The 17,541-nt window shown below is 46.1% G+C and overlaps 1 protein-coding gene across 20 annotated transcripts in view; it reads left to right on the plus strand.

The window, feature by feature from the left end:
• rims2a (regulating synaptic membrane exocytosis 2a) overlaps positions 1-17,541 on the plus strand; it is a gene marked incomplete at its 5' end in the record, with an annotated part of 127,899 nt that overhangs the window by 32,021 nt on the left and 78,337 nt on the right. For 19 of the 20 annotated variants that reach the window (XM_084026310.1, XM_084026291.1, XM_084026308.1 and 16 more), the window contains one exon: positions 1,844-2,130. In XM_084026310.1, the coding sequence (XP_083882436.1) occupies positions 1,844-2,130 (287 nt within the window). Of the gene's footprint in view, positions 1-1,843; positions 2,131-6,292; positions 6,439-17,541 lie in introns of those variants that run through there. The other variant, XM_084026303.1, reaches the window with a different exon arrangement.

Genomic DNA, 17,541 nt, shown 5'->3' on the forward strand with positions numbered 1-17,541 from the left:
GTGTGGCAGGTTACTGCTCCTGTGTCTGTGTGTCCTGTGTTTGTAATGGTCTAATGCAGATAAGCACAGAACTCACTTGTTTCAGCAGCGAGAGTGGCTGATAGAATATGCAATGTTTGCATGTATGGACCATATTTACTTCCTTATTCTTTCACACAGACATGAAACACACAGAAACAGATTTTGAACTCACAACGACTGACTACCAAACACACTGTACTTGTTGCTGCTACCTCACGGCGTTAGCATGCGGAGGAGGTTGACAGCTTCACAAGGAGGGTGTAATGTTGAGGAAGTTTATGACCCCCCACCACCCCCACTCTCTGACTTCCAACCCATGAACGCTGACATGTTTGACTAGCGGCTGGGGACTGAATCTTGAGTCGTGTAATTGGACGACTCCTTTCTTTTTTTTCTTTTTTTTTCTTCTACTCTGCCCAGACACCCCATACAAATTTGTATTTTTATCTGTGTGCTTAACATGGCGTGCTACAGGTTCCCCAGCCCCTGCGATCATTTGTTGGGTTTCCTCCACGGCGGTTACTACTCCGTATCGCCCCGTGCTTCAGGTCCAGCCAGCCACTGAGATAAGCAGTCGTGGTTTAGGCGATGGCTACAAATCCAGCCTTTGAACAGCTGCAGCCAGTAACTGTACAGACCGGCGAGTTCAGTTAATCTAGAAATAACATATCAGTCAATTTTTATTTGATTCAAGGCTTACTGAAGCAAAAAAATAAAAATAAATAAAAAAAGCCACGGACCGACTGATGGCGGGTGAGGCAGCATTCAGAGCTCGCTCACACTAATAACAGTAATGCACTGACTCAGCACTGGGACCGTAAAGGCAGGGAGTGTTGTGGTGGTGGTGGGGGCTGCAGTAGCTGTTGGCCGCCCTACTGGCCGTCTGGCCTGTCAATCATTTGGCAAGCCCATAGTTTTCTCAGACACACTTAGATACCACTTAAACAGACAGGTGTGGTCACCTGGAGGCCCGAGTGGGACCAGATATCACAAGACGAGTTGAGACAGAACACTGAGTTTACCGTGCTGTGTGCGTGTGTGTGTGTGTGTGTGTGTGTGTGTGTCTTTGTACATGTGTGTGCAGTGATTTATGATTTATGGGGCTAATGTGGTGAGCTGGCTGCTGGGGCTGCAGCATAGAGCAGATAAATGCACGACATCACAGAGCACTAAAAACCTTCATCTCTGCAGTCCTTTTAACGGAAGGAAAACGTTGCTATTCTTTCCCATTTGTCTTACCAGAGTGCATTAACTGCAATTGCACCATCTCTACTCGCTGTACCCTTATTTAGTCTCTGCAATCAGTAGCCGCGTCGGCTCCGAAACCCGCTGTAGTTTGCTAACCGGAAACAGGAGTTTAATAGTAATAATAAGTAAAGAATAAGAACACTTTTGAGCTATATTTAGAGGTCTATAGGGGATATTTTGGACTCACAGACTCAAAATGTATAATAATAATAATTATAATAATAAAACTGAACCTTTCCAAGGCTGCTGCATGTGTAAAGTGTTTCATCATTCACCTCATCAAACTGTCGTTATGAATAGTGTCGCTGTGGGGTGAAAACTCAAAACTATTTTATTGATTTTTTTTTAGTTTTTTTGTGTTTCAAATCGGATTAGTTCTACTTAGTTTCTGAAAAGTTGACATTTTGGATGCAAAAATATTTTCACCCAGAAACAGCGATATGCCTCAAAGTGATGTTACATATCAAATGACCAAATCACTCCATTCCAGCTCATCATAGGTTACATAAGACAAACCTCTGTCTGTCAATCACCATCCCAAAAATACTAACGCCCCCCCCTTTCTTCCCTGCAGGTTATGTGGGTATGCAACTTGTGCCGAAAACAACAAGAAATCCTCACCAAATCGGGGGCGTGGTTCTACGGCTCGGGGCCCGATCAGGTGCGGGGCGTGTTTGAGGGCGGGCCGCAGGGGAAGAAGGCCAAACTGCAGGACCCGTCCCTGTACCCCTACCAGGGAGCCTCAGGGGACTTAACACCAGCGTCAGACAGAAGCAGACCTCACGGCGGACTCCTGCCCAGACAGGCGTCCCTTGACAACGGATCGGGGCTGAGGTACTCCGGCGACGCACCCATAGACAGGTCAGTTCTACGTGTGAAAACACCTGCTACATCCTCCGATACATCACTAAAGAACTTATGATCGTATGACGCCGCTTGATGAAGGTGCATTGAGAGGCAAGCAGAGCAACGTCTCCTAGCAAGTCAGTCAAGACCCCATATAAAACAGCTTGTACTTGGTGCCCATGAGGCCTATAAAGGAGACAGAGATACAGATATTGTATCTGGCACTAACTCAGCAATTCTACAACAGTCATCCACCCACTCCCTCTCTCTCTCTTCTTCACACACAGCATATATCAACACAGATGGTTCGAGCCAGGCTCAGCTAGGATGTGTACTGTCTTGACTTTTGAGAGTGCATTTTCCCAAAACCTAAACAAATATCTTGCAATGCTTGGAAATTGAGCACGACTCGGATGCTTTTTCGGAGTAGAAATGCAAGAGCGGGGGGCCGAATTTCAGAGCAGAACACTGTGTCCCATTTGTCAAATGCACTAAATGCCCCCTCTGAGTAGCACACCCTCCGACGGTGACAACGCGGACATGCTGTGTTTGAGAATCTTATATCCGGTTACCTATTTCTTGATACCTGTGTCAAATAAGGTTGTTACTTTGATGTCCACACGGGGGCTCCTTCCTCTTTCTTCTCCCAAAGGGAGGAAGAGAAGCTTTTTATTTGCACCGACTCTCTAGATAATGTATTTCTTGTTTTAAAGTGGATTTTTTTGGGAATGTCTATTATTGTTGGTTTGTAAAGTGAAATGACTAGATCATGATATACTATATATACTATTATATGTGCGTACATATTCATAGGAAAGGTACAGTAGAAAGGAAGTGAATTTGACTCTATCCCCAACCCAGCTCATGTCTCTGTTCCTATTCTCCGCTGACCTTGTAAATGTACACCTGGTGGGCCGTATCCACCACTTGTCTAGCACAAGCCTGTGCACACAGTATGTTTGGAGACACAGCCCATTAGTTCTGTGTCCTCTCTCTGCCACCGTAACCTTGTATTTCATTCTTAAAGGAGCAATATACGACATTCAGAGCCTGAATATAGCAGCCAACACCGTTAGCTATGTGGAGATATATAATGGAGTGATGCCTACCTGAGCAGAGAATGATGTCACTCTCCCTCTGTGTGTGTAGTAATCTGAGCTTCTCCGTGCTTTGTTGACATAGCCGCGTCGGCCGTGCATGCTTTTAGTGCATTTTCAACGCACCCGACTGCTCTCATATGGTGGGGTCATAGGTCATAGGGGTCGTAGATGCGTAGCACCCACCCTCTGGTTCCCACATGGTGAATACTGTTAGCTCTGTCAGCACGTTTGCACTGTTAGCACTGTTAGCTGCGAGCCGCCGGCTCAGCCGCCGCCATATTGAGAGGCAATCGGAAAGCTAATACACACAAACACTGAGAACCTGCAAACTTTGGGGGAGCTTCATAGGGGAAAAAAACGCTACGCTTGGTTTAATTGCCTGATATGTTGCTACGAAAATGGATGTTTTGATGGATACATCCCACATACCTGCCCATTAACCAGCAGCGAGCGTACACGCATGCAGCGCTTTCACACTGTAACGAGGCAACTGTGACACATACTTGGACGTTTGTTATAACTCCACAATAGATATTTATTTCTCCCCCGTCTGGGTACAATTGTGTTCCCTGTGCCACCCTTGTTATCCTCATCCATTATGTTTCCATACACACTTGCACAGCAGCACAGTGAAGAGCGGTGCGTCATCTGTAACTGCAAATTGTAATCAAAGCCACACCACTGTAAACCTTTAAGAGTGATGCAGGATAACAGTATTTTGTGTCCCAGTGCAACTGAAATACATTATCCGTCTTCTCCTCACATGGCTTGCTGCTTTAAGGTGGTTTTAATGGATGATCAGACCGGCTATAGATCAGACTATGGATCAGACTGCTCCGAGCATTCAGTCATCCAGTCACTTTGTGTTCCAGTCCATGCCTTTGCCACTGTATATTAATTGATTGCATGGCTGGAGAGGTGGGGAGGGTGCCGGAGAGCGATTCTTGCTTTGGCATTGCCTACATACGCAGTGACACAACAGGAAACTGGCTGTCTGAAAATTCACGGGATAATGCTGATGATGGATAGCAGAGAGTCCATAAATAGAACTCCCACTGCATAAGCACCAAAACCCACTTTCATTAATCTTAAAGAATGTTTAAATTAACTCCCCGGATGTGTTCTGCTAAAGAAAGGAGGGGAAAAAGCTGACAGTCTATTTATAAGGAGAAATAACTCGGGAAGGCTTCTAATTTATCTTGGTCCCCGAGGTGTCATTTGAATGAACACACAGATATGCTGGGACAGCTGCAGTGTTAGGTGGGGCTGATGAAACAACAATGATTACACTGGGATTGGAACATACTCACTGGTGGAGTTTCTTCAGATTCTGCATTTTTTTTTTAACACCTTCTGAGAGGCAGCAGTCGACCCGCCTGCCAGAAATGTTAGAAGGTGGGAGAGGGACCCGCTCAGCCTGGACTGGACCTTTAACATCCGGCCCAACTCAGTCCAGCTTGGCCCAGTTCAGGTCGTCATTCCTCAGTCGAACCTAGTTCGTAGTTCAGTTCAGGTCAATTGCACGTATTCAAACAGGTCTTATCTATCATCAGCCTCACAAGAACAAAATACATGACTTTGCTGTGGAGTCCTGTATTTTTGGGGTATTTTATAGTTTTCAAATATTATGAATGTCCTTTGCATGTGTGAAACTACTACAGAAGGAATTAGGAATTAAATCTAATGGATGCTTACAGCAGACAGTTGTGGTAACTTCAACTTGAGTGTATTTCCTGGAAAATGTGCTCTACCAGGGTCTACAGAGAGATGCAGTGGAAGGGGGAATTGATTCTGATGTGTTATATTAGATGGATTCTAGTAACTGATGATGTTACTTCATGGACTTATACAGAGACATATGTATCATCACAAATATAATGGTCACAACCCTGGTACTGTTCTAATACATGCAGTATTCTACATCCTCTTAACTCGAGGCTGAATTATTGTCGCTACTAACCAACTTGAATAGTGTTGTTCTGCTTTCTCTCTCGTGAATGAGATCTTGACATTCTAACACACAGGTCGTCTCTCTGTTCTGCAGAATAGAAATCAGAAAGGTTCATATTCAAGTCGTACCACACAGGCTTTTGATTATCCTGTGAGAATATTAAAAAAAATTGATTTGTATCAGCAGCTTGAAGCAGCCTCTTGAACCTCACTGAATTTTTTTTCCCAACTCATTTTGACTCTTTAAAGTTACACGCAGAACAACTGACTGAATGAAGTGGAAAAAAAAAAAAAAAAAAAAAAAAACATAAGTAGGCTAGCCCCTCGGGAAACCCCACCTTTTATGTGTGCCCTTTCCTCACAGGCAGACACTCAACCTTTCAGAGGTATTGCACTGTCATCTGCTATTAGTGATGAGGAGCTGATGCTCTGAAGCCAGATATGGAATATAAAGGGGGAGAGAAAAAAAACTGACGCGAGCATCGCCTCTCTCCCATGTATTATACTGTGGTCTATTTGCTGCTGTGCGCGCACCAACGAGTGCGTGAGAGATGGAGAGATATGGCAAAGAGTGCGCACAATTGCAAATGAGCGCGTGTGTGTGCGCTCGTGTGTGTGTGTACGCGCGCGCGCTTTTCATAGGCGACGGGAAATATGAGTTGAATGTGAGGCAGCAGCTGATGCGCCGGTAAGGGATGCTGCTGCTGCTGCTGCTGCTGCCGCTGACTGCCGTGTAGGATGCTTCTCCGCTTCTTCTCTCCTCCGGGCGCTCCTTCGCCTCTTCCTGCACACCGAGAGGAGATTTTCGCCACGGCGAGAAGAAGAAAAGGCTCGTTACCGGCACCGGCGCTACCTTATTTTTCTCCGTCCAAGTCCGAAGCATTATGACCGAAGGATCCCGCCCGGAATGCGTCTCGTTTAAGGACACTTTTGACCAGGAGCGGCCGGAGAAATATGGAACTTGATCGGCGCCTTTTCCGCCTTTAATGCGCCCCCGGGAGATAATAATAACACAAAATACTGAGGAGGTATATGTGTGGACGCGGGGAGGGGGGGCGTCCGGAGAGAGAGCGCAGGCTTTGGGATGTACTGCTGGTGAAAGGGAAAAAGGGTGATCATTTACTGAGGATAAAAGAAAACGGTGGGGGAAAATGCAGTTTGAGACATTGCGTCAGTTCTGTAGCTCGGTTTTATCACATTTCAACGGGGCTTTCTCGGCGCCTCAGAACATCTTGCAGACGGAGCTGTTCGAGCAGGCGTTGAGCAACATCGGGTGAGTGATTCCTTTGTAAAGAAACGGGCTGATTTATGATGAGGAAGGGTTTCCCCGTTGGTATGTCAAACGAGGATCGGGGAGGTGGGGGGTGCTGTTGCGTTTATCGATCGGCAGCCAGCCTGCGTAATAACAACCTACAGTATAGTACTGTTGCTGCTGCAGATATTTCCTGGCTGGATGATGGGGCCGATCAGTGCTGCCGCGGTTTGCTGTGTGTGTGTGTGTGTGTGCGCGTGCGTACGCGCACGTGTACCGCGGAGGGGGCTGAGGGCTGGTGGGGGGATGTGTGGGTGGTGGGCTGTTAAACCGAACCGTTTAGGTAGACTACTGTGTGACCATGTCGAGGTGTGACTGTGCTGTGTGCGCGTCGCCGTGGACGTATGTGTGCGCGTGCGCGTACGCCCCAGCGCACCGCTGCTGCAGCATGTGTGTGCTATAGTGCCTCCGCTGCCTCCGCCGCCGCCGCTGCTGCTGCTGCTGTGCCTGAGAGCAGAACACGAGTGGGTGAAGAGGCTAAATGTACATTTTTAAGAGTCCTGAAAACGCCCCCCCCCCCCCTCTCCCACACACACACACACACACACACACACACACACACACACACACACACACACACACACACACACACACACACACACAGTCACAAATACACACCTTCACTCAAACACAGAATGCTTATTCTTGGAGGCAAGGGCAAGAACATCACAGGTAGGGATTATTTGATAAAAAAATAGTGACTACACTGCACATTTCTGCAGCATCCCTCTACCCTTTTAGCTACGGTGCAACATACACTTACTGAATATGTCTTGCTGGAGAAGAAGTGCTTGTGTGGTTTGTTGAGAGAGAGGGAGGGGAGAGAGAGAGAAGTTAGATCTCACTTAGATGCATTGGAGCATATTATGATTAGTCTGCTAAATGCTCCGATCCCCCCACGGAGAGGCCCCTAGTCATCTGGCCTGGCATGGCTGTTCTACACATTTTGCAGACTGCAGAAGCGCTTCAAACTTGCAAACAGACTCCTGCTCCTGCAGCAGCAGGGCCGAGAGAACACGCAAGGCCCTCTCTTTATTTTCTCCGATATATAGGCGCAGGCCACATATCTCCTCGCCATGCAACGTCTGTCTCCGGGGACTGCAAGTCTTTCCCACTTTGTCCCCCAACCCTACCGTCAGAAATAATTTACAGCATTGCTGGGCTCTCTGCCACCTCACATTACATGGCCAGAACACTCAGCGGCTGGAAGGGGCTGAACAGGGGGGCTCTGTGCCTGGAAACTGTAATCCAGCAATCATCACATCTGACTGATTAAATTGAACTTATTTTCCATCACTACCCCTTTTTTCCCCTCTTCTCAGCAAATCCCCCTGGTATCTAAATGGTAGTCGATGACAGGACTGCCAAATTATCATATTGTTATATATATATAGCAGCTGGCTAATTGGTACGACTAGAAGGTGTGCCTTCATTATTAATACTGTCCCAGGACGGTCCGGGCCAGTGTCACTGTAAAGGTCCACTCATTTCTGGGTCTTTAAGTTGCACCATTTAACTCACCGGTACGAACAAACGCAACTTTGTGCAAACCAGCAGCAGCGTGTGCTAGCCAGCTTGGCCATCCGTTCGACCGGGGCTGTTTGTGTGTGAGTCCCTCTCTCCGTCTCTGTGTTTCGTTCTTGCCCAGGCCGAAGCCTGCTAATGGGCTGTATGCTTTTAGATCCAGCTGCCATGTATTATGCATGTGTGCGTCAGGAGAGGTCCTAATGGGGTATGGGGATCTGTTCTTAGAAGGCCTGAATGGTTTTGAATTGAGTGGTCACTACATTTAAGCTGCAACCATACACCCCCATTCTCTGATACACATACATACACACACTACCCGTCCATCCCTGTATGGCAGAGGCTTGTGCTTGCTGCCCTGAAATGCTGTGTCTTTTGTTGGACTAGTGCATGAAATGATGGACGTCATTGAAGTTCTGCAGGCTGTTGTATTTCACCGTTCGTACTCATGCATGAAACCCATGTAATGGTGAGCCAGGACGTGCAGATGGTTCCGAAGTCCGAAGTCCACGCAGGGAAACCAAAAGTCAACTTTGAATGATTTTTTTTTCCTACTTTTTTTTTTGCATAACTTCGCAAGTAACGTAACGGACGATCTTTCCCTGAACCTGACCAAGTGAGATGAAAAATAACTTTCATTAAGAACCTTTGTAGGTATGAGGATATGATGGTTTGTGGTACACATCATAGCCTTTTCCCAGATGAGCCTTTTGCAAAGAGGGTGATGCTACGCTAAGTGGGATACGAACAGCTGCATTTGATTTTCTGCATAGATGCAATGTCTTGAAAGCAGCACGGCGTTTCAAATCCAGCGCATTAAATAAAACCCTTATCGTCTTATTGCTGCCGTTTAACGATGCCAAACGGGCCACCCGATCTTGGGTGTGATTTTAGTGAGTCATCCTCATAACCACAGCTGTTTACTTCATCCCACACTCTCATGAATTGTTCTCCTGCAGTGGCAGCATCGTTTGCAGCTGTGCACTTCTGTATTTTATAGCTTATATGTGTGGAAAAAAAACGAACCTGCCCAACCTCCCGCACCCGTCTTGTCACTCATCCCCTCCAACGATCTGGTTGCCATAGTGATGAAGTGTAATGTTTGATCAATAGAGATGATGATGTATCCTCCCTGTCTATTAATCCTGATGTTAGCAGGGTCTGATTAAAAAAGGTGAAGGAAGACATTGAGCATCTCAAATCCTACTCTGGAGTCTGGAGGCATCACTTAGCTTATCTATGGATTCTTTTTTGGTCAGACTTGCCATGTTGCCTTGCCACATTTTACAACTACCTTTGGCAATTTTCAGCATGATTCCATGATGGTTGTTGTAGCATGCATTATCTGAAATGGATTGATCTGGTGTAAACTGAATTAGAAAGTTGAATTTTGGGAGTTGGGAGCAGAAAAGGCGACCTGAATCAACTTCTTTTGGAGTGAGACACATTTGAATTTCTTTTCAGCATAGCGTCCGTAGCAGTTCAGGAGTGTGTTACTCAAGCAATGTGTCTTTGTACGTGCAGTGGGCCTCCTGTCATTGTTTGCTAATAGAACATTGTGGCATAACAGTTGTTTTTCAGTTTGGGGCAATCAAACAGACCTTTTTTTTTAAACAAGCAACTGTGATGTTGAAAGGCAGCTAACCTAACAGAATAACAATCTTTTAAACAGCTTTCATTTTTGGCAACACAGGGTTGATTGAGGTGGTTATCAGAGATATTTAAGAGCTGTACTGACGTCACCAACCGGCTGATGCTGTATCATTACTAGACATTTCAGGTCTGGACTACATCTGGACCATAGACTGTATTTAAAGATGGAAGGCATAATAGCTTCCCCAAAGTGAAGCCAAAACATATTGATGCCCCCTGGTGGCTGGCTGCAGTAATAAAGCCTGCCCCCTTCTATGTTAGTGGAGTAAAAGAAAAACGTACACGTCAAATACATTTTCCTGTCATGGAAGGTAGCTCTTATTATGATGATGTACGTTGAAGTGTTAATTTCCTGATACGTTTGGTTGTCAGAAAAAAAACCGATTTGATGCCATAAGAAGGAGTTTGATTGACAGCTGTGATTCTCTCTCGCTAACACGCTACGGCCGTGCTCGGCTTGTGATTTGGTTTGGGCGGGCGTGTAAGCGGGTCCTCAATGACTTGGCTACAACGCCCAATCACTACTACACAGATGCTGGCTCCAAATGACAGCACAAGCACAAGATGCCAGCACGCATATCCACAACCTTTTGACTGTACAGTGAGATGATGCGTCTATTATTTAAATAACTTAATTAAACCCGCACGTCCAGTCAGTTATGCACATAGCATACGAGGGTCACACTTCCCACTCTTGCAGCCTCTTGTCAACCTTGTACTGTAGTCAGAGCAAGTGTAAACGTAAAGGGAGGGGAGGACGACAGAAAGTACCAGGAGGAGACAGGAACACCCGGGCATCAGTCGCCATGGTGACAGAGCTGTAGACAAGGCAGACATAGCAGGCTGCAGCTTGTGGGACTGTGAACCCCTGGAGCCCCAGATTCATGTGGATGTGACAGAACTGGGGGAAAGGAGAGGAGGAAAGGTGGTAGGAGGAGAGGAGCAGGAGACAAACTGCAGACCCAGACAAGGACAGCAGTCCCTCCCTCGGCTCCTCACAGTCCTGGACACGATGATTTCGAGTATCCACCTTGATATATCATTGGCCAGATTGTAGTGTATATAACACTTGTCTATCCCCTGTTATGACCTTCTTTATCCAGGGTATGTTGACGGAGTGCTTTGTTCTTCAGCAACGCTCCGCTTAACATCCCCACCGTTACACATTAATGCCTCGCAGATGCAAAATCTGAGCTTCCTCCACTGGAACAACTGGGAGTTAAATGCCTTGCTGAATGCAAGTCCCGCCCACAATTCCCAGCCAGCCTCTGGGCTACCATCACCTCCTTTTTTTTCATCTCTGTGAGTACTATAAAGTAGCATCTTGAGGGTTTAGGTGTGGGAGTCAGACTGAGACTCAGTAGTTCTTATGCAACCTCCGTCTCCCCTCCCTACCGACACACCGTCACAGCTTGCCCACGCTCATCCCACCCACATCCCACCCTCAGCCCACCCTCAGCCCCATGGTGTTGTACCCGGGTGTTGGCGGCACTCAGCAGCTGTAATTAAGCCGGCCCTTTATTGGTTTTGTCCTCGCCGAGGGAGATGTGCGCAGGAAGAAGGGAGGCCCTGGTTTATTGCCTGGGCGTCTAAGAGAGGGGTTATTATGATTGCACGCCGGAGAGAGAAAGAAAAGAAGTGGAGAGAGAGAGAGAGAGAGATAAAGTGGAGAGAGTTGGAATGATAGCAGTGCAGAGGAAAAGGGGATGAATAGTGCGAGAGAGACAGCGGTAGGGGCTGAATCGATACGCTCGACTCCTCTCTGCTCTCACCAAATCATATCTCAGCATCAGACAGAGAGCGAGAGAGGAAGAATGAAACGGAGAGAGGGAGAGAGAACTGGCAGCTAGCGGTGGGCTGTGTGTAGCCAGATAAGCATCAGGCTAATGCCCCCCGGCCCCAGGCCCACTGCCACTGCTGCTGATGCTGCTGCCCAGAGAGGCAGGTTACAGGTTGCTATGGTGCGTTGCCGTAGCCATAGCCAAGGCGTGGTGTCACCCAGTAAGATGCAGGTTACGTATAGGTTCAACCGGACCATACCCAGAAGGTACAGAAAGGAATGATGGCGTACTTTTTCAACAGAAACAGCGGCCGGTGCTGAGCGCTGACATCTGGGTGCTTTTCCTGCTTATGGAGCGAGACTGATTCCCTCAAAGGGTGAAGAGGCACGTGTTCACGTGTGTGTGTGTGTGTGTGTGTGTGTACCTCAACCTTTCATGCTGGCTTACAGTAGGCATAGTGTCCTCCCAGTAAATCTACATTTCAGTTGGGCATCAGGAGCAGCTACCAACTGCCCCAGGCTCTTAACTTCCTCCTCTCAGACTGCTGCGTGGCATAAATGTGAGACTCAGCACTTCTGCTGTGTGTCCTTGTGTTTCTTTGGGAGAGTTCATGTGGCGGCACTTGTAGGTTCGTGTATTTGAAGCCCAGACCCGAGGAGGCTTTTTTTTTTTTTTTTTTACCCTTGAAAAGACTCTTTTTTTCCTTTTTTTTCAGCTACCAAACAGATGTCTGATGTCATCTTGTTTTTAAATAGCCAAGAGAGGGAAGAGAAACTGCATACGCCGCATGGATAGTGCTTTGCTTTCAACCATATGCCTTGATGTGTGATGCTATTTGTCAGTGTCAGTAACCATTTAACACTTTGCAGAGGGGTTAAATCTGCATGCCTTTGCTGTAGTGGCTTACTGTCAGTGTAGGATCTTAGTGCTGGAGTGTGTACGCACGCTGTTCCACAAATCCTCCTCTGGCCTTGATGGTCAGTGGAGTTGCTAATTGAAAGCTAAGGCTCTCGCCTCCTAAATGTGACCCACAGCATCATCATTCTGGTTTTACCTTTGATTTATTGATTAAAGAGGCTTATAAGGTCGGTCCTTTGGAAGGTCAAGAGGTGGACTCTATTAGCTGTTATTCAGTGCAGTGAAGTCCACACGATACACTGAAAAAACTCAGGCTCCTTGGGCCCGTTGACACCATCCACCATTAGTGTAAGTTATTTTAGGGTATTATGCTCTAGGAATCTGTAACCTAGTGATTCTCCCGTTTCTACACCACATAGCCAATACACAAATGACCCGATAGCTTAATATCCGCCCGCATTGTTTCATGAATGGGGGGAAAAGACTGCTTTACATGTAATCCTGTTGCTGTGCCCCAAATCCAAATCTATTTCATGCTCCAATTTATTCAATTACCAAAAAATACACTTAAAGAAGCTGTGTGATAAGCAATAATGAAAAAGCTTAATCTAAACATCTGCGTCTATCCAGCCCATTGCTATCATCATCCGTCTCATCCCCCAGCCCGTGCTCAAATCCTCTTTTGCAACACTGATGGTATTTCACAAGCTCAATGAGATTAATTATTTCCATATTTTGCAAACATTGCACCGTGTGCGCGGCTCCCCCGTCTCCCTCGCACGTGCACAATTAGCTCAGTTCATTTGTGTTGCAAATGAGCCGGCCCTGGCGGCGCTCGGCGGCCCTCCCCGGGCTTCTCCTGCCACGCAGTGGAGAGGAGAACCCAGCCGAGGAGTGATCAAAAGCCTCCTCCTCTGGCAGGCAGATGCTGAGTAAACACGGAGAAGAAGAAGCACCGGCAACTGTCTCCTCCCGCTTCCGCCCTTGCGCCTTCATTATTTTTTGGAGTCTGCTGGCTGGCATTAATGAAACCCCATGTAATATTCATTTAATTCCCAGTGTTTACTAGTTCATTAGGTTTTAGGATAGTAGTTGATCTGATCTCCAGGGGTGGCTAGGAAGAGGAAAGTAAGCTGACTTTGAAGATTTCCCTTTTTTTTTTCACTCGCTGGGCTTCCTTCCATTTATTCACACATCTCTCCTGATCCTGTCAGAAGACCATTCACAGTTTTCCTGCTTTTCGGATTTGTACAGCATTCCTCTCCTCTCGTCCGCTTCGCCACACTTCTGCTCTCGTTTGTTCGACTATAACTAAAGTTAGAAGGCTGTTTTTGAATTCTGGTGCAGTGGTACATCAAAATGTAAACCTAGGACCCAGTTACTGCCACCATCCTTTAAAAACTCCATCTGTAAATAATACAGGCGAGTGGTGTGCTACTTCCTGTGATGTATGTTAATCGAAGGGCCAAAAGGTCGAGCCGAGTGTCACCATCTCCTCGCATCCCTGGTTGTGGTTCCCACTGTCGTAGATTGAATGTTTTCTCAGACCAGGGCCCCTCTCACTAGTTCTGCTCCCTGGCTCAGGGCATGTGTTACAGACGCTGTCCTATGCAATTACAATTAACCCACGCAGCCCTTTGGTCTGGGTCTCGCTCTGCAAAGGTCTTACCGTGGGTTCATCGATTGAGACGCTGGCTTGTCAATGCCATTGAGCGCAGTAGAAAAGGTCTTTCTGCTGAGCACACAGGGACGCAGCGAGTGGCTTTTTCACCAGACGGAGAGGAACGACAAAAGTTAGCACTAAAGTCACATTTTATAAAATGTGGGGAAAACTCCAATAGGTCGTAGTGCTGCAAGTGTTTGATTGTGAAAAGTATATTCAAGTATATTTTTAGATATGAGGCAATGAAAAAGGTTTTTTACATTCTTATATATATATATATATATATATATATATATATATATATATATATATATATATATTATACTGTATATATCCTACTATCATCATTAGTTTGACCAGTATTTTTGGGGATGAAGCATCAGTGTTGCTCTAATGTATTAAAATGATCGTTAAAGAACAGAAATGTCTTTTGTGACAAATCATTATGTGCTAAAACTTGTATGCAGTAATTGAAGTCAGTCTTAATTTTTTCAGACAAGTATATTCCCTATCCATTTCCTTGTTGGCTTTTCAAAACTCTTCAACCCTACTCGTGCTGCACGATGTCTATTTGATCTAAGAGTGTGTGTGTGTGTGTGTGTGTGTGTGTGTGTGTGTGAGAGCAGTGACATCTCGCAGACAAGGAAAGTGTTTCAAAAAGAGCTTGGGAGACACCGTCTTCCCATTATGTACAGCTTCCCGTCTGCCTCCAGGCAAGCCTTCTCACAGCTGATCTGTTTGAATTCAGCTTAAGAGAGACTTGTGGGGGTGAGGCAACAAAACTGGAATGGAGAAGATGGGGGGGGGGATAGAATAGCAATTTGATTTGAAAAAAAGATCCACTGGAATTAATAGCATTTTTAGAAAGTAACTGACGGGAAGTATTTCAACAAGCTTTGACTAACTAGTCCCAGAGCAGGATCAAGAAAATGAGATCCTCTAATGTGGTTGCTCCAGTGGAACCCCCTACACGTCTCCCATTATTCTGCTGTTCTCAAATGTCGTATGCCTAATTTAGCACATTGTAGGATGAAAGCCTGTGTGGCTGTGTGTCTCAGTTACTGTCTAAAACAAACTTTTTTTGGGGGTTAAGTTTGTCGCTGTTTTGCATTACTGAATGTCTTTTGCTCATTTTCGAGAAAGAGCAAGACTTTCCAAATGAGACCACTGATGAGTTATTGTTCAGAAATCCACTTGTGGTACCAGTCGGCCATCTGAAGTAGAGGAGCGACGTGCTCGCATCGGGGCGTGTGGTTTCACCAGTGTTTGGAGGTATACTGGAGCCGTTCCATTGATGGCCTTGTAGGCCAGTGCCATCGTCTTGAATGGATGAAGCCTGCAAGAGATTGTCAAAGTTGCCTCTGCGATGTGAAGCGTGACGTGTGTTGCTGTCACTTAACTTCTGTGCACATCAGTTAGTGAAGCTGGGCAATCAGTGAGCGATACTACAAGTAGCATACATCTTGATTTGATTATGCCCAGGCCCCAGTCACAGAGATGAATTGGGGAAACCACAGTTCCCTATGGATGCAATTGGAGAGTGCTTGTACCTCCTTTCCCTGGCAATCTCTGTGCTTCCAATCGAGGCCACTGTTTGTGACAAGCGGCATCCGGAGCTCATTACCAGTTTGTAGCAAAAAAAAGGGGGCAAAAAGAAGGAAGTATGTAATATATAAGTTCTCACATCCTCATCAAAGTGCTGACATTTTCTACATTGAATCATCTCATCTTTGCAGAAGGCCGACTTCCTGGTCTTAAAGCCAGTCTGAAAAGGTGTGAAGTGCCCCACACACCACACACACACGCCAAGGTTTTACTACCATAATCGCTTGCATTATTATTGCTAATTTATAAATGACGTGCTAAAAATAGCTGCCGCTGTGATAAACGTGAACTGTGCCGGATTGCCAGAGGCAATATGCAGTGTGTACCGCTGTGGAACAAAGGCACATTTAAATAGAAATGCTGCAGTCAAGTGGGCTCCCTCATGTTTTCCTTGTGTTTTCTCTCCATTGTGTAATTGCAGCACTCAGAATTCGGTGTTTTCTCCGCCACAGAGTGCGAACACTCTCATAAAATACTTAAGCTTGTCGACAGTTTGCAAATTTTATCTGCATTGTGTTTCAGTGTTAAAAATGTAACGTCGGTAAACTAAGCCGCGTCAACTACAAAATTCATAGCCTGCTATATTGGATTTCAGTACATTTTGGGTCATTTGCGTAACCCGATTTGAATTTTTGTATTGTCTGTCTCAACAGCAGAGCAGCGCTTTAAGAAATAATACGTCGAGATCAAATGATTGTCCACCCCAGCCATACATTGAGATTAATGCTAATATCTCATAACATGAGATTAGCGCTAATGTTAGCATGCTAACCTAGTGTGAAAATGTAGAGCTGTCTGAGCTCTCCTATTCTAAGCCTCTGCACAGAGGATAAACCCTTTTTATTCAAGCAACTTTACGGCCTTGTGTTGATGACGCGTTGCTACATTAAAGGGCTAAATTTGACGGTGTATTTATATCTGCCTGTAGTCGAAGGATTAGGGGGATTTTTAAGAGTGTGAAGTGAGTTCGGAGGTTTGGACACACTAGATGACGGGTTCATTTTCTCCCTCCATTTGTCCGCACAGGACAGAACACTGTGCGTGGACGCGCATGCAAAAGTGTTGTTTATGGGACAATGGAGGCCCAACCTTGAACCCAGTGTGAAGAGCCATTTAGCCTGGACCCCATCACCATTTGTCACCAATGATTGGACAATAACCAATGAAACATTGCTCACATGTAGAAGGGACCTCGTAGAGCCCCTTCCCACGGCCTGGAGCACAATTACAGCAGCTCGTCCGTCCCCCCCCCCGTGCACACACCCCTCCACCCTGCTTGGTATATTTGGTAGAGGGAGAGCTGACTGTCTGGCACATCATGTCGTGCTGCTGCAGTCTTATCTGTTGACAATAATAGACTCAGAGGAGATGGGAGAGGGAAAAGGATGGGGAAAAGTGTACGTGGTGGGCCGTCCAGGAGGGTCGTCAGTCCGTCCGGCCCCAAAGATGTTATTTTGGGCAGCGAGGATTATTAAAGCATCCTCTGACTCACCCCTCAGCTTTTTTCATTACCTCCTCACTTTCTGTGTAGCCAGACAGCCGCGCAGCGTCACTGCCTTTTGATTTCAAATGCAGCTTGCTCACTGGAATGAAAAATGCATACTTAGCAGAACCAAGAAGAAATTCATGTGTGCAGAGAGAGAGAGAGTGTGAGTTTGTGTGTGTGTGTGTTAAAATATGTGTATGTCAGAGAGAGAAAGAAATGGGGAAACCGTGGCTCTTAAGACATTTCTTTTTTTTTTTTCGTAGCAGAAATACGGCCCAGTTTTTGGTTACAATAGTATTTGCCGGGTTATGAATAGCTTGACAAATCTCAATATGTTCTCTACACAGAGCGCTTTGTGAAAATGAACAATGACTGCCGAGCACCGAGCAGTCAACATGCGACAGCACAGCAGCAGGCGGGAGGGGACGGTCTCCATGGATTTTCCCTCATGTTAAACTGGAAAGTCTTTGTAATATGTTAGTGCCAAACCGTGA

This window comes from Eutrigla gurnardus, assembly GCF_963514095.1.
Source record: "Eutrigla gurnardus genome assembly, chromosome: 14".
Classification (NCBI taxonomy): Eukaryota; Metazoa; Chordata; class Actinopteri; order Perciformes; family Triglidae; genus Eutrigla; species Eutrigla gurnardus.